General features: G+C 39.0%; 1 protein-coding gene and 1 pseudogene across 4 annotated transcripts in view; one reads left to right on the top strand and one right to left on the bottom strand.

Moving 5' to 3' along the window:
* Trip11 (thyroid hormone receptor interactor 11) overlaps positions 1-24,373 on the bottom strand; it is a 73,129-nt gene that overhangs the window by 6,247 nt on the left and 42,509 nt on the right. For all 4 annotated transcript variants that reach the window (XM_041633147.1, XM_041633149.1, XM_041633148.1 and 1 more), the window contains 5 exons: positions 21,023-21,122; positions 4,312-4,393; positions 2,745-2,859; positions 2,064-2,180; positions 1,787-1,931 (listed from right to left, as the gene is read on the bottom strand). In XM_041633147.1, the coding sequence (XP_041489081.1) occupies positions 1,787-1,931; positions 2,064-2,180; positions 2,745-2,859; positions 4,312-4,393; positions 21,023-21,122 (559 nt within the window). The remainder of the gene's footprint in view (positions 1-1,786; positions 1,932-2,063; positions 2,181-2,744; positions 2,860-4,311; positions 4,394-21,022; positions 21,123-24,373) is intronic.
* Positions 21,676-22,883, top strand: LOC121434279 (annotated as a pseudogene).

The raw sequence follows: 24,373 nt of genomic DNA, 5'->3' as shown, positions 1-24,373 counted from the left end.
AATCTCTACACCGTGAACACAGCTGGACACTAATCTCTACACACTGTGAACACAGCTGGACACTAATCTCTACACTGTGAATACAGCTGGACACTAATCTCCACACTGTGAACACAGGTGGACACTAATCTCTATACTGTGAACACAGCTGGACACTAATCTCTACACCGTGAACACAGGTGAACACTAATCTCCACACTGTGAACACAGCTGGACACTAATCTCTATAGTAGTGAACAGTGTAGAAACAGTTCTTCACAATGATGAACGCAGCGTGGGGACTAAGCTCCGCACACTGGTGAATACAGTAGGAACACCTGCTTGTATCCTCCATGCAAACTCTACACAACACCGTTCACCTCTGACTGATACATACACTCAAGCTGAGTTCAGCTGAGGAAGGTAAGGGAGATGGTGAGAAAGAAAGCAAGAGAAAGAGAGGGTGGGAGAGAAGGGAGGTCGGGAGGGAGGGAAGGAAAGGGAGAGCGAATGATAGGAAATGCAGATAAATGAGCAGGCTTTTCATTGAAGAACATGAGAATCTCTCTTAAGAAACTACGACCTAGTACAACATGAAAAGAAAAATGTCCTCAGCAGTCTGTACCTCCTAAGTGACTTTTTACTGAATTCAGCAGCCAAACCTTGTATCTTAGTAAGAGATAAACTTTATTACCTCACCTTCATATAAAAGTTCAAAAAACCAGAAACATCTGTCTTAACTAAAGAAGTTTTAAAAATTATAAAACAGAATTTATCTAATATTTTATTCAAATTTAACTATGGTATGTGATATGAACTATAAAGCATATGATATATACCTTAACTCTATACTAAAATATATGAGTCCAAATTAAAATATGTAAATTTAAATTATATGGAAAAAAAGAGAATTGGTTCACAGTCTCGTGGATAATTCAATTTCAACTGCAGAAATTTTACTATATGCCAGTATCATCAGTATGAAATAAGGACTTTACAACTCAACGGGACCAAAACTATATACACATGCAGCCACCAACCACTTCCTTGCAGACTTATCTTTGCCACTAAGGGTGCTTGTCCACATTCTTTGGATTAGGTCAGTTAACTGAACCAACCTTACATTTATTATTTATGTGACAAGGTTTGGTTATTGAATACAAGAAGTCCAAAGCTGAAAATGATTTTCAAACTATGTGCATCTAACTTTGATTGGTAATGACTGCCATCAGAGAGAAATGAAAACCGGAGACAAAACAAAGATGTAACCAGTTCACCACCATTTCCAGGAGAGTAATTAAAACCGGCTTACACTGATAAAGGGAATAAAATCAAATGAATATAAATATACTACAATATATATGATCTGGTGTGTGGAAGTGACCAATGAAAGGTTTCTCATGTAGACAAAATGATTCTCACAAAAAATTATTTTGACATATAAGTGAAAACATTTTATACTATTGACATTAATTAAAGCAAATAAATAACAAGATACAACACATAAAACCCAAATTTGGTGACATTAGAATTTTGGAAGCAGTATTACATATTTAAAAAACACTGAAAACGAGCCGGGCGTTGGTGGCGCACGCCTTTAATCCCAGCACTCGGGTGGCAGAGGCAGGCGGATCTCTGTGAGTTCGAGGCCAGCCTGGTCTACAAGAGCTAGTTCTAGGACAGGAACCAAAAAGCTACGGAGAAACCCTGTCTTGAAAAATAAAAAAAAAAAAAAACACTGAAAACTTAGTGTCACCATAAATCTAAGTCATAAGTTAAACGTCTGACTTTCAGCACTGAGGTTTACCTTTGGCACTTCCGGGTGTGCTAGTATGAGCATTCCTTCTCCCTGGAGAATCCAGTGGTCTCAAGTCATGAACAGACAGCTTTGGAGGTGGGACAGATGGATGAGATTCTGTTTCCAGAAATTTAACAAAAAGTTCTGAAAAGGACTGAAAGAAAATATTTGGTTATATCACTATGATTGTATTAGATGATGTAAAAAGAAATCTGCCAGTATGCAAATGAATGTGGCATTTAATCATTTCATTATGCATCCTCAGCAAGAGTAGAACTGGTCTTACACTATTAAACACAGACTGCTGGTTTGCTCTCAGAGGTGTAGTGGGCACACTTTTCGATCCTCCTCCAAGCCATCCTGTCATCCACCGAGTAACACCTCCTTGATCTTCAGCAAACAACTGCACGAACATTTTCAAACAGAAAAATATTACCACATAAGACAAGAAAAATAAGAACCTCTCTTATGTGATTTCAGGGAACAGTAAATCATGCTTTATAACTCAAATTCTATTAAATGTTTCCTACTACTGACAGAAGATATAGAGAAAATATAATGCCCCTAGGCACAATCTGAAATAAATGTTCTGGGCACGGTTACATCTCAAAAATGTCAACAGTCTGATATGAGAACTAGTTTGTAAGTTGTAAACTAAACTAACATCAATACAAACTGAACAAATCTATCTCTTTGATTAAGAAACTTGTATTAAACCTGTTATATATACATTAAAAAGAGACATTTTCTACTATGCCCCTATTAAAAGTAATTAGTTATAAACATATTTAGCATAAGAACCAGGATGTAGCTCAGTGGTGGAATGCTTACTCAACATGTGAAACACATGCTAGGTTCCATGCCCAGTGAAAGAAAGAAAAAGAGAAGAAAGGTGGGGTGGGGGAGACCAGAGAATGAGAGAATTAAAGAGAAAGGGGGAGTTAGAGTGGTTTTGCTGTCTAGTTACCTGCTCCATTTCCTCCCTTTTAACACCCAGGATGCTGCCCATCAGTTGTAGCACTTCATGACGCTGATTTTTAGGTGCATGGAAATGACCAATGAAGAGGTTTCTCATAAGAACTCTAGGAAAATCAAGGCACAAACAGCTTAGGCCTACCTAACATGGCCTACCTTACTAACACAAGTATACCCAAACTTAAACATTTACTTAAACAATGAGTGGCTTAATTATAAAAATTGAATAATAAGGTATTCTAAAGCAGCTTGTTAAAGAAGTCTAACTAGGAATAGTTCAGAAAATCCAAAATGTATACTTTTTTAAAAAATCACTTATTAGCCCACCAAGTCTTCAGACTCATAATCAACTGAGGAGGTATCTTATAAGCAATTTTCAACACCTGACTAAGTGATTCTCACATGCAAGAGAAATGAAAATGGAGATGTTATATGTCCCCAACCACATTTACTGAAAGTTTAAAATAAAACCTTAAATTTTAAACTATTAAGTCAGATATTATTGCATGGATAACTAGATTTTAGACCTAATCAGATGTGGGGGTTCCCTCTGTGTGCTGTGATTACCATTAATGAACAAAGAAACTGCTTTGGAACTATAGCAAGGCAGAATTTAGGTAGGGAGGGAAAGCTAGGCTGAATGCTGGGAACACAGAAGGGCAGAGTCAGAGGAGAAGCAATGGAGCCGCCACCAGAGTCAGACATGCCAAAACTTTGCCGGTAAGCCACTGCCACATGGCTCTACACAGATTCATAGAAATGGGTTAAATTAAAATATAGGACTTAACCAATAAGAAGTTATAGCTAAGGGGCCAAGCAATGATTTAATTAATACAGTTTCTGTGTTATTATTCTGGGTCTAAGCTGGCTAGGCAGCCAGGAACCAACAAGCGGCCTCTTCCAACCTTTAAACATTTAAACATGCTAGATATGTTTACTTAAGGGTAGTAAAGAGGGAAAAATATGCCAGGTGGAGGTTGCGCACGCTTTTAATCCCAGCACTTAGGAGGCAGAAGCAGGCAGATCTCTGAACTTGAGGCCAGCCTGATCTACAAAGTGAGTTCCAAGACAGACAGCCAGAGCTATACAGAGAAGCCATGTCTCAAAAAAAAAAAAAACCCAAAAAAAGAGGGGAAAATATTAAAAATAAACCTTTTACTTTCTAAGTATTTCATGTATAAGCAATAATTTTTTTCTAGACAGGGTTTCTCTGTGTAGCCTTGGCTATCCTGGAACTTGATCTATAGACCAGGCTAGTCTTGATCATACCTGCCTCTAGTGCTGGGATTAAAGGCATGTGACACCACTCTGCAGGAGTGATTTTTCTTCTAACTCTTGAATATGGTTTTGAGAAAAGAAATGAATTGGGAGAAACAGACTTTAAAAATCAAAGAAGGTAAGTTACTCTACTGGCTGTCATGACAACTATCTACACCTCACTCTGTAAGAAAAGCAAACTGCTTCTTGAAAACGTGGTCAGGTGTACACCTCTGCTGTAGCTCCACTGTTCCCTGACAGCAATTCCTGTAACCCAGGAGGAGTCAAAAGACAAAGCTCACTTGTCTACTTTTCCTTCTGTGCTGCTCACTAAGTTCATCAGTTTCTTCTGTGCATCATCCAGCATCTCTTGGTGGAGCGCAACTGTTTACAAGGAAGTGGATAAAGACAGTATTAGCCAACCAGCCTGGACAAACACACAGCAAGACCTATTTAGAAATGTATGTGCCCTATTCTACTAGGAAATGGCCAATTGCGGTCATCTTTTCTTTGGTTCAGGAAACCTGGGCAGAAATTACCTAGAAGGCAAGGGATGCAGTACCCCACGTGTCTTGTCTCCAGTAAAACAGAAGTGTAAACTCACAACAGGTTTCCACCTGCTCAGAAATGCACAAGCCACCACCACCTGCTCACACGATGTATTTCCAGAACAACTCTCACTTAATGGGAGACAATGGGAAGGAGAACTTTAGGTTTTCCATGCTCTGTCTTCCTGCCTGGGCTCTGTTGTTGGTAAGCCAAACGAGTCTCTAACCAGCTAACACCATGGCTTAGGACAGCTGACAGAGCAGAGCACTCTGGGGGGAAAAAAAAAACAGCAATGGAAATTAAAAGCATGAGCGCTAACATGTGAATCATGTTACAATGCTGTTGGCCAACTTAAATATGTTTAGGTGATTTCTAAATTTGTACTTTAAAATAAGCAAAACCTGTAAAATGGTTGGAATTTTTAAAAGCAAAGTTTAAAATGAAATCAGGAGATGTCCTATGCACAAGCTAATCATGCCAAGGATCAAGAGCTCTTGGCTGAAGAGCCTCTCCATCCAACAGTCTACACCTTCCACTTTGAAGCGGGCAGCAGAACTGAACGAGGTGCTCAATGGTTTTAAGGGGAAGCACAAGACATCATCCTAGAAGAAAGCAGAGGAGACTGCATGTAAGGTCCAATAATGGAGCACATGCCTACTCCTTCCCTGACAGGAGCCGGTTAGCTGAGTCCCTGGCCAGGCACTAGGCCTGGCAGTTACTTTTCCCATTCTGTGTGCCATTTCTCTTTCCCATTGCCTTTTGAAACATTAGAGTCTTAAATCTTTATGAAACCTATCTAATTTATCTTCTTTTTGGTTTTTTCACACAGTACCATGAAGATTTACTCCTACCTCTTCTAAGAGCTTTTATGGTTTTGAATACAAAATTTAGGGCCATGATCCTTACCAAGTTCATTTTTGTGTGTGGTATGAGACAGGTGTTCAATATGGCAGGCACCCGATTCTCTTCATGGGAAAGCAGTTGCTCCAGTTACATAGTGAAGTCCCATGCTTTTGGCACCATTTTGAAAAGCCAACTGACCATCAACGTCTGATGTATTTCCTGCTCTTGCTTCCCACAGAATCCTGCTTGTTTTTCTCCCTCTGATGAAGAGTTCTCACTGACAGCTCTACTGACTCATAACCACTCCTCATTCTGAAGTTCCTAACTTCCTTCCTCTCGTGACTTTCCTCCAATACACATTAGGTCTCTCTGTTGTCTCCATTCTGTCCTATATAATGACTAGAATGCTGACTTACAGTACTAAATGAAAATATAAAGCACTCACGTTAAAGGTTTGAAATGGCTTGTGGTTCTCTAAATTGCAAAATTCTGAAATACAAAATGCCATTCATATAATAGGCTAACTTTACCAAAATAGAGATGCTTGCCATATTATAAAAACAAAGGTTTATTTTTGGATTTTTATATAAAAGTTTTATATTTATTTAAAACTTTCCTATCTTTCCAACAAGGAATTTAAATTGGATATAAAAGGTGGAGGAGGGACCTATTACTGAAGTCTGACTCAGTAAAAGACATTGCTCTAGATTCTTCAAGTACTTTACACTATGGGCATGTGTCGCTTACCTAGCAAAATTCTAGATGTGACAGAACTCTTGGCCACAGGAAAAACACCAGATCAGCACGCTGGAGCAGGAATCAGTGTAAATCACCTCCTCCAGGACTACAGATGGCAGCCGAGAAACAGCCCAGCCTTCCCCACTGGATGCACTTGTGCCTGTACACTCATGTGGAGGCTGACAGGGACATCAGGTTATCACTTTATCACTCTCGCCTTAGTCCCTGGAGACAGGGTCTCTCACTGAAGTGAGAAGGCCCTGTGCTCTCCAGACCCACAGTGCTGGGGTTATGGGAACAAGTGTAACCATAAGGCCTGGTTACATGGGTTCTGGGATCTAAACACAGGTCTTTAAGCTTGCATAGCAAACCCTTTTACCCATGAGACACCTCTCTAGTCCTGCAACCTTCTCTTTCTCAGTGTGTCTATTACTATTAATTTTAAACTGATTACACTTCAAAGTGATAATAATTTGAGGTCCTATTATTAAAAATATATTATAAAAATTAATTTCCTGGGGTTCAGTGGTTAAGAGCACTTGCTGCTCTTGCAGAGGAGTTGAGTTTAATTCATGGAGCCTACATGATGTCTTACAACCATATGGAATTCTAGTCTAGGGGATCTGATGCCCTAATGGACATGTACTCACATGGTGCATATAAACCCATGAAGACACACATATAAAAATAATAATCATATTAAGATTTTGCCTTTAAGTGGATAAGTATTTTATCTGCATGCATGTCTGTGTACCACATGCATGTAATGCATATGGAGGCCAGAAGAAGGCAACAGATCCCCTGGGACTGGAGTTAAGAGATGGTTGTGAGCTTCCATGTGGGTGCTGGGAATCAAACCCAGGTCCTTTGGAAGAGCAAATGCTGAGCCATCTCTGCAGCTCCAATAAGTAATCTTAACAGAAAATGATTTTTTATTCTTTTTTTTGCTATTTCAAGGTAGTCATTAAAAACAAAAAATTATATTAGGCACAGAAGTACATGTTTGCAACCCCAAGTACTTAAGAACCTAGGGCAGAAGGACCCTGAGCTACACACAGTGAAGCTTGTCTATGCTTTCTCAAGAGAGATGAAAAGAGGGAAGAAGGAGAGAATTACATGGGACTCACAGTTTATATGTTTAACCACAGAAACCACATATAAAGCTACCTTACACTGTCTCCAGTTGAAACAAACAGGAAAAACAGAAAGTGAGCCACTAAGCCACATGGTCCAGCAGGTGAAAGTGCTGCTCTGTAAGCCAATGACCTGAGTTTTCTCTGGAATCCACACAAAGGTGGAGAGAGAACTGAGTCCACAAAGCTGACTTCAGGCCCCTATATTCACCATGGCAGGCCTGTGTACACACCCAGTGTATATCATATGTACACAGAATAACAACAAATTAAAGTGCTTTTTTCTAATAAGTTGGGCACTATGTTTGCACCTGTGGTTCCTGATGCTAAGGAGGCCAAGGCAGGAGGATCAGTTGAGCCTGGGAATTTGAAGCCGACATGAGCAGCATCGTGAGACCTCATCTCAAAGAATCCAACCAAACAAAAGGCTTGCACGATGAATAAACAGTTTCAGAGTAAAACTCATAAAGCAAAGATTCTAATAAAAGTTATTTTTATATAGTAAGTCAAAAAGCCAAGGCATTGTTTAGGTCAAATTGACAAGATAAAATTGTCTTGAACTCACTATTAGTCCCTGACCTAATACAATAGGGGATGCACATGGCTTTTTCAAACTCACGGGCTTAAATGTACTGTGACATTTGAGTAGAGAAAGGAAAAGAAAGGGACCTTAGAACTTAGCAGACAACACGGGAAGAAATGTATTAACTTTGAGAAGTTAGAAGAAAAGGAAGTTACACAGCCATTCCAAGTCCCCAAAGACTCATCTTTTTCTCCAGCAATACTTGCTCTCCTTTCCTCAGAAATTCTCAATATTTCTCTACAAAAACTGGGCTCAAACCACAATTTGAAATCAGAACTTTCTTTATATGGGCAGGCAAAATATTATTATTCAGAAATGGGCTCTAGTCCAAATACAATAGTCCTGTGAATATCACACACACCCAAATAATTCTTTAGAAATGCAAGCTGGGCTGGGACGCATTTTCAAGCTAAGCAATGAATCAGCTGAGATAGAGCCTGGTCTGCAGAAAGCATGACACGGAGGGCGTGACGCAGTAAATGTCTCACAGAATTTCTTAGAATCAAAATCGAATGTGCAAGAGTGAGTGCATCGTAACTTTACCTCTCACTTGTGACTAATGACAGTGCGTGTGACACCATCTTCAGAGAACATCTTAAAGCATATCATACTCTCGCGTTCCTCTGCTTATCTCATGACTGAGTACCTATGAGCAGGTTTACTCAACAGTCAGCTGAATGAGATAACTGGGAAGACCACAACGAGAACCCAGAAACCCAGAGATGAACCAGGCATGGTTTGCCTCTTTTAAAATGTGTTTCTTGCAAAGGATTCTGAGAGAATGAAATAAATGAGCAAATGTAAGTTTTCTAAATAGTAAAGTGCTACATACAATGGAAGTGTTCTTTTCTTCCTTCCTTCCTTTCTTCAGACAGGACATTGCTACAGAGCCCCAGCTGACCTGGAACTGCTCTGTAAACCCAGGTTCACCTCAGACAAAGAGATCTACCAACCTCTGTTTTGTCTGTTAGTATTAAAAGCATGCATCACCATGTCCAGCGTTCATCTGGTTTCTTAAAATAACAAAATCATTGTTAAATTTTGCTTAATCAACAACACATCTCACATTGGTTGATACTGATATTCTGTGACTTTTTTTCCTTATTTTATATTTTTCTCATTTTTAAGAGCCAAGGCAAAGGAGAGAACAGGAGAAAGAAAAAAATGTTTGAAAGATGATTTTATTTCTTTGTGTAATTATCAGTAAGTAAATTAGGTATTGCTGTGGAATAATCTTTCTGTATACTGCAAAGACATATCATTCTGATTGGTTTAATAAAAAACGGAATGGCCAATCGCTAGCAGGATTTTCAGAGCAGGAAAAACACTGGAAAGAAGGCAGAGTCACCAATGGATACAGACCTGCAGTAAAAAAGGTTAAAGCCACGAGTCATGTGGCACCAGGTAGATGACAGAAATGGGTTAATTTAAGTTATGAGGTGTAGTTAGAAGCAAGCCTAAGCTAACAGCTCAGCTTTCACAATTAATAATAAATCTCTGTGTTGTGATTTGAGAGCTGACTAGAGGAACAGAAAATCTGCCTACAAATGGCATCCAATGTCCAGCCACATATATCCACATTAACCCTTGAGGAAGCTTAAAAAGGTTATAAACACACAACAATGGAGCCAAACACAGCTTCCTAGCTCATGTCTCTCATGCTGGCCACTGTACAGAGACATGTCTCCCAGCAGCTGCCTGTGAGCGTGAGTGGCCAGTGCACTAGGAGGTAATCAGCCTTGGCGGATTTATGATTTTTTCCTCATGAAGACAGAAAAAGTTAGATACATAGTAAAGTAGATTCAGACAGGAAAAAAATAAAAAGCCTCTAAGCAGGCTACAGTGTGTTTAATAATTTGCATAGGCTTAAGGAAAAATTGGTAGAGACAGACATAAAAATAAATAAATAGCTGAAAGTAATAAGTTCTTTACAGAATGAGTAAAGTAGTAAGAAAAAAAAGAATAAGCCATGTAGAGATGGGAAATACAAAGGGAGTTTGGGTCCTGTATGTTATTGTGTTGTCTTTGAATTTTTTGATTGCTGATGAACAAACAGCTGCTAAGAGACATTGGATTGTGGAAACTACTAAATTAAACCAACCTAAATATTTTTAAAATATCTTAACCTCAAACTGGAAGTCAAAAAATACGTTGTGTTGGAGAAAAGGTTATGCTTTTGTTTTCATAGCAAACAAAAGGCTGTGGATTTGTTCAAGATTAAAAAGGATCAGGTTTGATTTGGGGAAAAACCCCTGAAAATCCTGGCTACAGACATAAAGAAATAAACCTAAAAAAAAACAGAAGCTAGGTGGTGTATATTTTACCTGCTCAAATATAAAATAAAAAGCCATCTTTAACTGACTTGTGCACACTGCACGTTTCATACTTGTGTTAATGGAGGCATTAACCTTTGAAAGCATGTGTTTTTTCAGAACCAGGGGCCCAAACACCAATGAAAACAGGTGGTCCAGGTGATCCAGCCTCTCAGAATGACTCTGCTGCAGTTTCCTTAAAGTTCTGCACCCAGAACAGTTTCAAGACTGCTGACTGAGATGGTCCAGCCTCATAGACTATTCTAGAAAAGACCTGACTATTGCCCTAGTTTTCTCTGGGTCCCCCAAAGATTCCCACATTCCCAGAAAACAGGAGTAGTGTAGAGAAGACAACACCCACCACATTCCCAAGATGTGAAATGGATGGTTTTTGGTCATTTGGTTGGTTATGGATGATTATCATTGCTTAAGGGGTTGGTTACAAGCTGTTATTGGTAATGGTGGAAAAAAGTTTAACAAAGGAAATTAGATTCAAGGATCTCATTCTAAAAAGAAAAATGGGGAATTTAGAAATGATAGGATAAAAGGGCAGATTACTGAATCTACTCTTAAACTAAAAGCAACTACCAGTCTTAAGTATTTTACATTAGTATGGGTTTTGTATATTGGTACAAATTTAAGGTTATTTTTGTTATACTGCATATTTGTTCTATTCATATTTAAGGTATTGAACGTATGTAGCTCATTTAAAAGGTTATATAAAGTTTTAGTCTTTGAAAGCTATTTAGGACAATAAATACTGGTTAACAGTCATCTGTAACTATCAAACTTACAGTCATTTTAGGTATGTTTTCAAAGTCATGCAGAGATATATTTTAGATAGATAGGTAATCTTTAAATATTTCAAAGACCTACAGAATATAGCATTTAAAATGTTTTGATTTAATATTCTTTCTTTATAATATAAGACTTTTCATGACAGTGAGACATGGCTACTCGTGGCAGCACCAATCTACTTTAAAAAAGAAAGATGGGCATTAGAAGAATCTCCATATGAGGTTTGTTTTCTTTATGGCACAGGCTAGCCATTTGGGCAAGGGGCTGCCCTTGCTTTGACTGCTGACAGCATGCTTCCAAATTGGACTAGCAGGACACAAAGAAAAGCAACTATCAACCTTTGCCAAAACAAGGTAAGACAGTGCTTCAAAAATTCCTGCTTCACAAAGAAGCCTCTCAGATATTCTAGACCTGTGAATCGAAAGATGGTTGCCCCAAAGCTGCAGAGGAAAACTGGGTGACTGTACAGGCAACCAGTCAGCTGTTTCTGTCATTTCTTTTAGTTTTGGAAGTTGCTTGCTCTGTACTTCCTGTTTGCTAAAGTAATATATCCTTCTCAGGTCTTTGATAGAGTTGAAGACTAGATAGTAGTAGTTATAGTTTTCCTTAGTTATAATAAAAGATAAATTAGGTACAGAACTTTAAACTCACCAAGGCAAGAAAAATAATAAAGTTATTTTCCCCAAATTGCCAAATACAAATGAACTAAACATTGGAAATTCTTTTTTTTTTTTTTAGTTTTTTGAGATAGGGTTTCTCTGTGGCTTTGGAGCCTGTCCTGGAACTAACTCTTGTAGACCAATCTGGCCTCGAACTCACACAGATCCACCTGCCTCTGCTGGCTTACCTGAAAATTGTTCTCAATATATATAGCTTTACTGTGTTAGAGTTAAACACTTCCCTTTTTACTTAGACAAAAAGGGGGAAATGTTGTAAAGTTATCTTTTTGTATACTGTGAAAATATGTCATTCTCATTGGTTTAATAAAAAGGTGAATGGCCAATAGCTAGGCAGGATTTTCAGGTACACAGGATGCTAGGAAGAAGGCAGAGATGCCATAAAATGCAGAGTGAGCATGATCCAGTGTGTAGATGAGGTAAACGAGCCTTGGGGCAGCACATAGATTAATAGAAATGGGTTAATTTTAAGTTACAAGAGCTAGCTAAAAATAAGTCTATGCTATCAGGTAAGCTTTTATAATTAATAAGAAGATTCCATGTAGTTTTTTGGGAGCTGGCAGATGAGACAGAAAAGTCAGACTACAAGTGTTAGATCCTATTTGCATTGGCAACCTTAACAGTAATTAATTTTATTTGATTTTTAAATACGTGGTTGTATGGGGGTATTGTATGTCTTAGTTAGGGTTTATGTATTTGTCAGAAAATACCATGAACAAAAACAACTTAGGGAAGGATTTTATACTTTGTAGTTTCACAACACAGTCCATCACTGAGGAATATCAGGGCAGAAACTGAAGGTAGAAACCATGGAAGAATGTTGTTTCCCAGCTTGCTCCTCATGGCTTATTCAGCCTGCTTTCTTATAGCATCCATGACCACAAGCCCTGAGGGGCACCACCCACAGTGAGCTGGGTTCTCCCACATCAAACAAGAAAATGCACTACAGGCTTGCCCACAGTCCGATTGGGTCATGACATTTTTCTCAGTTGAGGCTCTCTTTTCCCAAATAACTCTAGCTCATATCAAGTTGACATAAAACTAGCCATCCCAGTGTACATGAGTATAAGTGCCCAATGGAAGCCAGAAGAGTATGTCTGGTACCCTGAAACTAGAATTAGAGTTAGTTGTATAAGTATGGGTACTGGGAACCAAACTTGGGTCCTCTACAAAAGCAGTACATGCTCTTAACCAGTGAGCCATCTCTCTAGTCCCCAAATTAAACTTAAAGTTGATACAGTATTAAACTTTATTTGGATTCTTCATTTAACTATAACCAAAGCAAAAGTTAGAAACTGGATGGTCTTTGTGTGTACATGGGTGTTTGCAGAAGGCCAGAGCTTGACATAGGGTTTCTTCTTTGACTGCTCTCTGTCTTATATTTTGAGTCAGGGTCTCTCATTCTGAACCAAGAGCTGACTGATTCGGCTAGTCCAACTATACAGATTGCTCTGGAAATCCCTTGTCTACCTACCTCCTAAGCACCGAATTACTGCCTCTCAGCATTCATATGGGTGCATTGCAAATGCTTTACGTGCTAAGCCATCTCCAAAACTCTAGACAGTCCTTCAGTTTTGACTTTTGTTTGTTTGTTTTTGAGACAGGGTTTCTCTTTGTAGCTCTGGCTGTCCTGGAACTTACTCCATAGATCAGGCTGACCTCAAACTCAGAGATCCACCTCCTCTGACTCCTGAGTGCTGGGATTAAAGGTGTGTACCACCCCCAAACCCACCAGACAGTCTTTTTATTACAGAATTTCAACTAGTACAAAATGACTTTTAACACTAAATGTTTTTTAAAAATAATACCACATCTATTTGTAATTTGAAACTGCTTTGTCTTTTAAGCATTTCTTTTTTTCCCCCTGGTTTTTCAAGATAGGGTTTCACTGTTTGGCTCTAACTGTCCTGGAACTCACTCTTGTAGACCAGGCTGGCCTCAAACTCACAGAGACCCACCTGTCTCTGCCCTCACTCCCCCCGCCGCAGTGCTGGACATTAAAGGTGAGCACCACCACGTGGCTTCTTTTAAGTATTTTCAACCTATCAGGGAGAATTTTAAGGTCTATACAACATGGTAAATTTTGTTGTTTTGCTTTGCTTTGTCTCATCATAATTATTAACTGCTGAGTAAAAAGTTAACTTTATGATTTTTCAACTTGCTTTAGACAAAGATGAATTTGACCTTCCAATCCTCTGGCCTATCCCTCCTGAGTGCTGAGATTTTAGGCATGTGCAACTACACTTGGTCCAGTCAGTGCTGCGGACTATTCCCAGGGGCTTATGTGTGCTGGGCAAGTATTCTACCAAGTGAGGTATGTCCCCAGTTCCCAACGTAACTCTTGAAATTCTCTTGCTGGAAATAAATTCAATTCATTACTATAGTAAAATTAATGAGTTCTACTACACCATAATTGATTGGAATTACTATGTATGTTTGGAAGAAAGAAGACAGAGAAGCAGTGGACAAAATAGGAGGGGAAAGTGAGGGAGGAAGAAAATTACTAAGATTTTCAGCAGTGGGGATTAATCCTACTGAGAGTTAAGTATTCTACCTCTGGGCCACCCAGAGATTTTATATAATTATATATTTGTGTGTGTGTGTGTGTGTGTGTGTGTGTATGGCAGGTGGGAGGTATGCATACATGTGTGTGAAGGTCAGAAGCAACTGTTGGATGTCTTCTTGAAATTACTTAACACCTCATTTTTTACAGTGTCCCACTGAACCCCAAATTCACTGACTCAGCTATACTGGCTGGCCAACAGAAGTCCTTCTGCCAGAACTGAGTCTGACTCAGCACTGACATTACAGGTGAGCCAGCATGCCTGGCTTTTATGTGGGTGTGGTGATTGAACTCAGGTCCTCATGCTCACAGGATAAGCACTTTATCAACTGAACCTTCTCTCTATCCCCCAAGCACATAATAACATTTTTGTTTGTTTTTTGAGATAGGGTTTCTCTGTGTAACAGTTCTGGCTGTCCTGGAACCAGCTCTAGTATACCAGCCTGGCCTTGAACTCACAGAGATCCTCCTGCCTCTGCCTACAGAGTGCTGGGATTAAAGGCATGTGCCATCGCCTGGCTATATAATATTTTTAATGCCAGCAAATCAAATATGCTTTCCCTCTCTATTAGTTCCCCTCAACCTTTCATTATTGATTCAAATGACATAGTTTCAATATAGGAAGTTTTTAAAGCATCCTTATAGAGTATATGCTTTATAAAAGAGAAAAGACATATCCCAAGAAAACTGAAATTCATCACTGAAAAGGAAAGCTCTAATGCTTCTCCAGTTAGTGAATGCTACTACTGCGTCAAACTCCGAGAACAGAAGGTTTGCTAGACCTCAGCACCAACCTCATTTCCTACTGCAAATCACCATGGATGGTGTCCCCCAAGGAGGGACTTGCCCTGCCCACACAGGGATTTTGTTCTTACTAAATGCCTTTATTTTCATTGCTACTTTATAAAGCTTAGTATTTTTCTAAAAGGAAAGACTATTTACATGCAGAAAAGTTACAGATAATACTAGGAAAGGGCAGAGCCCAAAACCAGGAAAACAGAGCAGTAAGCAGCAACAAAATTAACACCTACAAAAACCAAGCAGTGCAAGGTAAACAGCATACTTGAACCTACCACACAGGGCCTTTACAAAGCTCTAGAAAGCAAGCCAGGACCTATTATATGAAAATCCAGATTTCACCATCCCTTGCAAGGCCTAACATCTTCAGCACTCAGCTCACGAGCCTGTGCAGAAACAATGGGGTTGAGCTGAGACTCCGCCCCCCATGTAAGAAACATTTCAATTCACCAGTTTGTACCAGACCTGTCCAATCTGTGGCCAGGAGTAGCTATAAATGCAGCCTAACATAAAACTGTTACCTTACTTAAAACACGAGAAGATTATTGGGGGGGGGGGTTGGAGGGAAGGTAGACCAACCATACTGTTCTCCCCAGTGTGATTACGATGTCATACTGTAAAGTCACCAGGTTGGACCCATTTGTGTTCTTTTCCCTTGCTGTTTTGGTATTAACAGTTGACGACCTGCTTGTGATTCATAACTAAGTTTCATCTTCCTACACAGTGATCACTTCCACTCCACCTTCCCAGTCCTGCATACCAACCAACCCACCACACCACACCACACAATCAAATGCATGCCACCTTTCAACATTTTCATTTCATGTGAATCCCCCCGTCTAGAAAGATTTTCCCTAGCTACCAATCTATATAGCCTGTACATATCCATCACTTAAGAAAAGTCAAGTCACTCTTAACTTTGCTTACCTTCCCATACCACTATTACCAAATAGAATAGATAACTCTTTCAAAACAATTTTAAATTTTTTTATTATTTCTGGATAATTTTGTTCCATGTGCTTTATTTTACAATGTGGAATCCTCTAGATCCACTTCCCCTTCTCTACCCACCCAACTTTGTATGTTTTTTTCCCCATTTTAATTGAAAAAAAAATTTACACTCTATCTGTGCTGCTGTATTTATAACCCACCCAGTGCATGTATTTTTGGATGTGTGTCTTTCATTTGGTCACAGTTACTCACTGCTAAGGGACTGCACTAGTAAAGAAAACCTATGACTCTTCTCCACAGGCGCTATCAGGTGCCAATAGCTCCACAGCCAGGGGTGGACTCACCTCGCACTCCCTGCTGGGATTCTGTCTGACTTGACAGCTGTGAGTAGACATGGGCCCCCTGCTCTGTTCCTGTAGTTGTCCACCACTTCTGATTCTTCCAAACAATTCCCTGCATGTACTTGAACACATGTCCTCTTCCACTTCCTGCCTGTCACCCTCCTGAAGGAGACCTTTGTCATCTGCTTATCCCAAGGCCTTTTTAGTGCTTGGTACTCAGAACATAAACAATGACTACTTGATATAACAATGAACGAATGACTGGTGTTTTCTAGGAAAGATGAAGAAAATAAATTACATACTGAACAACTCAGCCATTACTCAAAAAAAGGAGAAAAAGTACATAAAATATTCTCATCAGTATATAATTTCTCCTTTCTGCTTATAGAAATTAGTTTTCAATTACAACTTCTAAAACATTGTTCAGTTAGATATTAGTATCAAATATCAAACACATTTAAAATGTAACTAGAAATACAAAATAGCTTATTTACCTAATACACTTTTTCCCTTAATTTAAATGATGGCATTGTCTAGCATACCCAGATGTTTATACTATTACAAATAACTTTTAACCATTTACGGCAACCCAGAAAATTGTATTTGGTGCTTCTTTATATGTTTCCTCTAAAACCGTCACTTCTGCCAAAAACATCTATAAAGAACTCTCTCACAAGATTTGGGTAACAAAGCGTCTGGGAATGTATTTGGCTTATGTTCAACAGGACATTATATGTTTTCTTGTATAAATCATGTCCTGGAAAATGGAATGTCTTTATTTAAAATAATAACTCAGGCACACTCAACATTGAAAAGGTAGTTCCTTGTGAAACATTTTAAGCTCCTTTTGTACCCGTGGCTTTAAAACATGTTTTTATGCCTCATCTAGCACAGTGACTGTTACTGCTCATTTTATAGGTATTTCTAGACTTTCTAAAATATTCTGAGGGAAAATTTCCATTTCAACTCATACAGATATTTTAAAAAGTAGTCACTATTTTTAAAAAATTAGTTACAAAAAGCCTTTAAGGTACAAGTATAGGACTTGGGATATAGCTGACTTTCCCAGCATGCGCAAGACCTTGGGTTCCATCCCCAGCACAGAAAACAGTGAAGATGCCAGGCAGTGGTGGCACATACCTTTAATCCCAGCACTCAGGAGGCAGAGGCAGGCAGATCTCGGTAAATTCGAGGCCAACCTGATCCACAAAGCAAGTTCCAGGACAACTAGGGCTGTTACAGAGAAACCCTGTCTTGAAAAAAACCAAAAACCAAAATAAAGCACTGAAAACATAGGGATAAACTGGCCAGGAAGAGCAAAAGATGTTCCTCGTGCTAGGATTAAATTTTTACTGCCTACGAAAACTTACTTTTCTTTGCATACCACAAAACTCAATGATTTTTAGTATTAATTACCAAATCAAAAATTATCATACTTTTCATTTCAATTTCATTTTCATTTAAGAAGAAGTTTGAGAGCAATTAAGGAAATGGAGAAAGAGCAACATTAAGAGCAATTAAGGAAATGGAGAAAGGAAAACACACACCTACGTACATGACAATATATGCATCTTTTAATGTCTCAGCTGTACTAGGTTTACACAGAGGCTATTTTCTCATCAATAACAAGTCCACAGGAATCCCCAACTCTGATGAACTGAGGATAAAGATACCATCCCACTCAGTTCATAGACAGGTGGTGCACTGACTAAAAAGAGCAGGGCAGCATGGGAAAGGAGTTTTTGCAACTGTGTTAAAGAGTGTTCCAGGTGAAATGCTGAAAGACTAATTTCCAAAAGGAAGGACAACAGTAACCCCTCTACTGCCTATTAAAACTGAGCATCTACAGGATGCTAGGGTTTCTCGTGTTGGGGGAATGAGTTAGCTTAACTAGTTCCTATGGTTTAAATAGTTTTCACACTTGCTAGGTAAAAACCTACTAGTGGCTAAATACTTTCTTCAAGTCTCCATCCCTTAACAAGAGAACTAAATACACCACTTAAGGCCACTGTTGTGCACAACTGTCTTAAATTACTACCTTATGATATTCGTCACATGCCATTTCCTTTGCTCCTTGAAAGGGGCCTGTCTAGTGTTCTACACAGCAGCCAACATGAAGTCAAGCAGCTGGTCTTTATTAGGTGCTTACTGACCAGTAAAGCGCCAGGCATCTGTCTTTATGTTTCTCACAAAGGGCCCATAAATGCCCTCAGTTCATAAGCATGGTTGCACGTACCTGACATTAACAATCACATACTCTCAGAGGGACTGACGTCATCCAGGCTGCACTGCTTTAATACTGGGGTCATATGTAACTACACTTTTCTTATGTTTGGACAGACTGAATCATATCTTGGTAGTAGTGATATAATCAACCATTCTGAATAAAACACCACTTTTTAAAGTAAATTTCCTAATATTGTCTAAATGTTGAAACAGCAGATCGACTAATCGTTAGTCTACAGAGGCTTAGAAATAAAACAATACTTTGCCTTTACAATTCAAGTCTGTGTATTTTCTTGCAACAAAAACCAATTTGTCTTTTTCAAAATTGTTTCTCCTGGCAAAAACTTTCGTTGTCTGGCCAACTTTTGTGTTAAAAATAAAATACAGTATTACAACATCAATCAACATGTAAAGTACTTAATGACTTATAAAAATATACAGGGATGCTTTTTGAAATAAGTAAGCCAATAAAGAATTTATGTATATTATCAAATCAAAAATACAGCATTGAGAAAATAAAATTGCATTTGTGTTTAGAGATATAAACGTGGCACTAAGCACTTAGGTAGTGTGAGAAAAACACTATTAGGAGAAGCTGTAAAAGGCAAGGATGATTTGAAGACATAACAACCATCTCAGTGTTCCCCTTCCTGTCTGTGCCACACTAGCTCCCTCAGCCTTTCCAAATAGCAGGTGTACAAGCTGAAGTAAGCAGCACTTTCTCTCTAAGACTTACTCCCTAGAATGAGCCCAAAGTTCCTACTTACTAATAGTGAATATTAATTATACATTATATATTAGACACAAAGAAGAACCCAGGCGACCTGCACTGCCAGCTATAGTGAAGAAAAACGGAATTATTTCTACTCCTAGAAGTTTAACTAGGGGCCTGGGCAAACACCAAATGCAGTTAAGTCACAGACTCTCACATCTGACCATGGCCTACTGGAAATGACTCAGGTGACTTCTAAAAGGGGATGTGGCCGTAGACATCAGGGCACACAACATCAGGCTGTCAGAGCTCAATGACGTAGTACAGAACTCACCTTTTTTCCTTCCACTGATCTAGCCCAGCTCTAAGACATGGCACCATGGTTAACCCTTTGCTGCTCAGTGTTCTTTTTGGTTCACCATGTCTTCTAACTAATGTAGTTGCACTGGCTTTCTATCTAACTAGGCTGTGTTCCCAATACACAGTTCTCATTAAAGAAGCCATTTCAACAGTGAGAGTTCAGTATGAAGGGTGCCACGGAGAACAAAAGACAAGTCGGACATTTGATAAACACAGGAATACAGAACATTGAAAGATCGAAGCTTTGGTACAAATAAATAGATCTGCGAGGAAAGCTCAGTTTCTGTGTCTATAAAAGCAGACTGACGCTGCACACTTATAGTTGTTCATAAATGGCAAATGAGTGAAGAAATGACTAAGCACTCTAGTCTACGCTAGGTCAACTATTACAGATACTCACTAGGTACTGGTTCCTTGCTGCCTATTTTCCAATCTCAAATTCAGAGCTCCTATGCTGATCTATTGTCTTGAAACAAAACCTCAGAATGAAGTCTCAGAGTGAAGTTATCCCAGTGATGCCAACTCCCTTGCACCTATTACTATTTTGCTGTGTCCACTTGGGATCCCCTGGTCTAGGCCAGGTTATTTAGGTTGTACCTATGGGCCAGTGGCTCCTGTGGGCTTATGTGCTAAGTATCCATGTCACTGTTCCTGTTTTAATAGCATCTTTGTTCCATCTACTTCTACGTGTGCTTTCTAACTTCTATTTTGTGACACACGGTATCTATTTCTTAACTGCTGTGAGAACAGAGACATCTACAGCCAATGTATTCCTAGGCTCCATTACAACTTCCCAATCACTTCAAATCATTACCAATTAAACATAGCCCCAGAGGAACTTCAAGTCCCTGGCTACTCCTAATTGAGAGAGTAAATTTAATGATATGCTACCACTGTTGGCTGTTAGGCTCAGCACAGCACTGTGAACTACCCTACCACGTGAGGTTCAAAGATAATCCTAAGTACAGGAGATCAGCTTAGAGAACTGACAGAACTGAGACACTTTACGAGCACCAAACCCAAACACGCTGAGTGCCTGGTGTAAAAGTTACACTCAGCCATTCATGTCACAAACAGTGACCCAGTATTTTTACTTGAGAATATGCCCCTCTAACAGAGCAGATGGCTTTGGGTGTAGCATGAACTATCAGAAGAAGACAAAACCATAAAAATTGCATCTGTCAAATCGGTCTCCTTGATCAACAGAACAACAACCAAAATACAGTCATAGCTTGATACCCAGGAGAACTAACAGGACTATCCTAATGACTGGTTTCACTATATTTAGACTCAAACAGAAGCAATTGTACATGGGAATGGGAAGTGGAAGTCACATATCACTAGCCTTACTCAACTGTGCCAATGAACGGCAGAAGACCACACTTGATTCAACATAAACACTGTTGCAGAGAACAAAAAAAAGACCTACTTTGCTTTTTAAGTTCTTCAATCTGTTCCTCTTTTAGATCTAACTGTTCTGTCAGTCTTGAGGCCGAATCCAAAGCAGCATTTGCTTCATCCAAACGTTCCTGGGAGTAAAGGGGAAAAGGAGGTTATTAAAAAGTAGTATGCAAGCTACAGGGCTGTAAGACACTTCAGCATTGTCAACAGCTCGGCCAGTGATGACACTGAACCTCTGTGACCAAGGCAGCTCTGTACAACCTACCGACCTCACACTCTTTTACAATGCATCACTGCCCTTTTAGAGAAACTAAGGAAAACTGCTACCAAAAAATAACAACAAAAAAACCTTAAAGTAAAAGTAACAAGATAAAAAAATTAAAAAGATATAAAAAGTCAAGTGGTGGCTTATGCTTTTAATCCCAGCACTCAGGAGGCAGAGGTAGGTGGATTTCTGTGAGTTACAAGAACTAGTTCAAGGACAGCTAATACTGTTACTCTGAAAAACCCTGTCTCGAAACCAAAAAAAAAAAAAAAAAGTCAATAAATACAGTAATAAATGTTTTATTCTTTTAAATCTTTGTAAGCTAACATATATAATGGGATGTTTCATTATAACTATCATTGCACATCTTTGTTCTGTTTCTACAACAGTTGGATCTACTCTTATATGAAAACCTCATGGCATACTGTTTGTGTATTTCTCCTGCACTGTCTCGCTATCAGTTTGTGTGAGCATCTTGGACAGTTAGACAAGAATCCTTTGCTCTCTGAGCAATGAAAATGAGGTCAATCATTGGTCTACTGACTAGCCTTTAACTCCTTTTTAGTGATATACAAAGAGGTTTTCCTTTACTCTTATAGCTTCTTGAGTTTAATCTTGATTAAGATCCTCCTAACTTCTAGACTGTACACATAGTCTAGAATTTATTGTAAGAGTTTGTTCTCTGTATTTAACTTTTTACTATAGCATTTCTCAATGAATATATTTTGACAATTCCTAGCCTATTAAATGTCAGAAAAGCCACCCAGTCTCTACACCATCAAAAGCAAGCATTCTCATATCCAGATGTGGTAGCATAGGCTTGTACTCTAGATGCAGGAGTGTTCTGCCACCCTGAGCACAGCAAGATCCTGTCTCAAAACAAAACAAAAATTACTCTCAGAAGCCAAGGCTCCTACCAGGTAAGGATTCTTGTTTTGATATAACTAGAATTTATTTCTATATATGGTGTAAGATGCAACACAACTTAATTTTGTCTGTATGGACAGTTTGCCAATATCACTCATTTTTAATTTTATGTTTACTTTGAGAAAGAGCTTTAAGATATAGCCTTACTTGGCCTAGAACACCCTACATAGACCAAACAGGCCTTGAACTGACAGAGATGTGCACTTACAGCCCTGCCCATCCAATATCATTTTAGAAAATTTTCTTTCTCCTTGAGTTAAAAATAGTTCAAATCGGGATCTTTCCATCTCTGGCCACCATTGGGGGAGGAGCTGCTCCCTTGTCCATGCTTCTGTAATGAATAGTCCTGCAAAAGTGCTCCAGATTCCTGATCAAGAGGAATGAGCGGATGTACAGCACCAAAACCAATAATCTCAAATCCTGCAACTTTTTCCACTACAAGCTAGTTCACCACAAGACAGAGGTCGTGTAGTCATGAAACACAGATATGGTCAGCGAAAACCAGCTACTTCTTACGTAAGGACAACCACCAACAAGAATGCACAGGCACATTCGGCAGCATCAGGCACAGGATCTGCAGAAACAAGTACTGCCCTGATGTGGGCATGGGGCCATCTGCAGGGCCAGTGCCATTCTGTGAAGCCAGAAGCCTGGGGTGGTGAAGGGGAAGCCAACCAGCACCACCAAGAGCTCCTGAGCCCCACAACCCAGAAGCAGTAAAGAATCCGCTGACTTTTTCAACAACAACAAAAATAAAATAAAAAGCAAAACAGCTCACATCTGCTTCATTTTAAATTCTCAAATATATTCTGGGCTCCACCTCTGGATTCCTTCTTTGTCTCATTGATCTAGACCATATTATACTGGCTCTATTTTGATACAGTCCTTCCTCACAGCTTTTCTTTGTTCTAATTTTCCTTGTTATCCTGAAGAATTTACTCATGTAAATTCCAGGCCACGGTTTTGGCCTGAGACTTGTCTGGTGTGTTACCTTGGATAGGTTACAGTACCTAGTTATTCATCAGTTACTATGAAGGACATTTTGCAAGCATGTGTCAAGCCCTTAAAGAGAGCTCCTGAGTAATCTGGAGATCCGTGGCTGGACCAATCATAAATTCTTAAAGGCAGAGTCTAGGCTTCCCCCAAAATGACAAAATCCCCTGGATGGACAGCAGCTTCTTCCTAAGCTCACAGACTCCCTCCATCTGTGACGGCCCTAACTGCCTGAACTCAAAAGCTCTGTCCTATGCCTGTGAGTTCCAGTCAGGCCTTTGATGTGGTCGTCCCATCTTGACTGCCAGCCCTCCAAACTCAACCAATCATGAGCAATTTCCTGTAATCAAGTTCACGTGTGTCTACATATTATACTCATTAATGTATGGACACATACACTCCTTATTGATTCTGCTTTCTAGGGTTTGAACTCTGATGGGGTCTGAAACAAAAAAAAATTAAATAGAAATATATTATTCCAAATCTATAAATCTAAATTTGGTATTAAAAAAAATTAAGTATTTTATTTAAAAAATCTAAACATTAAAGAAAAAACCCAAAGCACAACTTCATAGTGTTTATATGTACACAGTGGGTTTGCTGTTGTGGAAGTGGAACCCAGGGTATCACAGGTGCTATGCAAGTAATCTACCATTGCACCCCACACCCGAGCCCCAGACCTCTACAAAGTCAGAAAAAAAAAAAAAACAAGCCTCTTTGGACATTAGCACTTATATTTTGTTGTTTTGACATTTGTTTGAATTTTATTTTGCTTATTCACCTTTTATCTTTATTAATTTCTTCTTAAGTTTCTTCTGGCATATTTTGCTTTTCTAAAATTGATAAATTATATTTTAAATTAAGAAAAAAAACTGGTTTTGTAAAAGTAAAATAAGATTCAGACTTCTACTTTAAGAATCTAATAGACAAGCTATTCTAATACCACTGGTCGCAATTAAAAGTATGATCTCTGAGAGTTTGAGGCCAGCCTGGTCTACAAATCGAGCTCTAGGAAATCAAGTACTACATAGAGAACCCTGTCTCAAAAAACAAAATAAAATAAAATATGCCTTCGTAGATACATTGATAACTTTAATAAGGTAAATGGAACATAGGAAAGCAGGGCCTATGAAAGGTGTTTTGGTCACTAGAGCACTGTCCTTCAGGAAGAATGAATGTCACTGCTGCAGGAGT

This window comes from Microtus oregoni, unplaced genomic scaffold (genome assembly GCF_018167655.1).
Source record: "Microtus oregoni isolate MIOR12 unplaced genomic scaffold, Mior012 000043F_ref0000047, whole genome shotgun sequence".
NCBI lineage: Eukaryota > Metazoa > Chordata > Mammalia > Rodentia > Cricetidae > Microtus > Microtus oregoni.
Note: the sequence above shows the minus strand (reverse complement) of the source record. Positions and strands in the feature narration are given on the sequence as shown.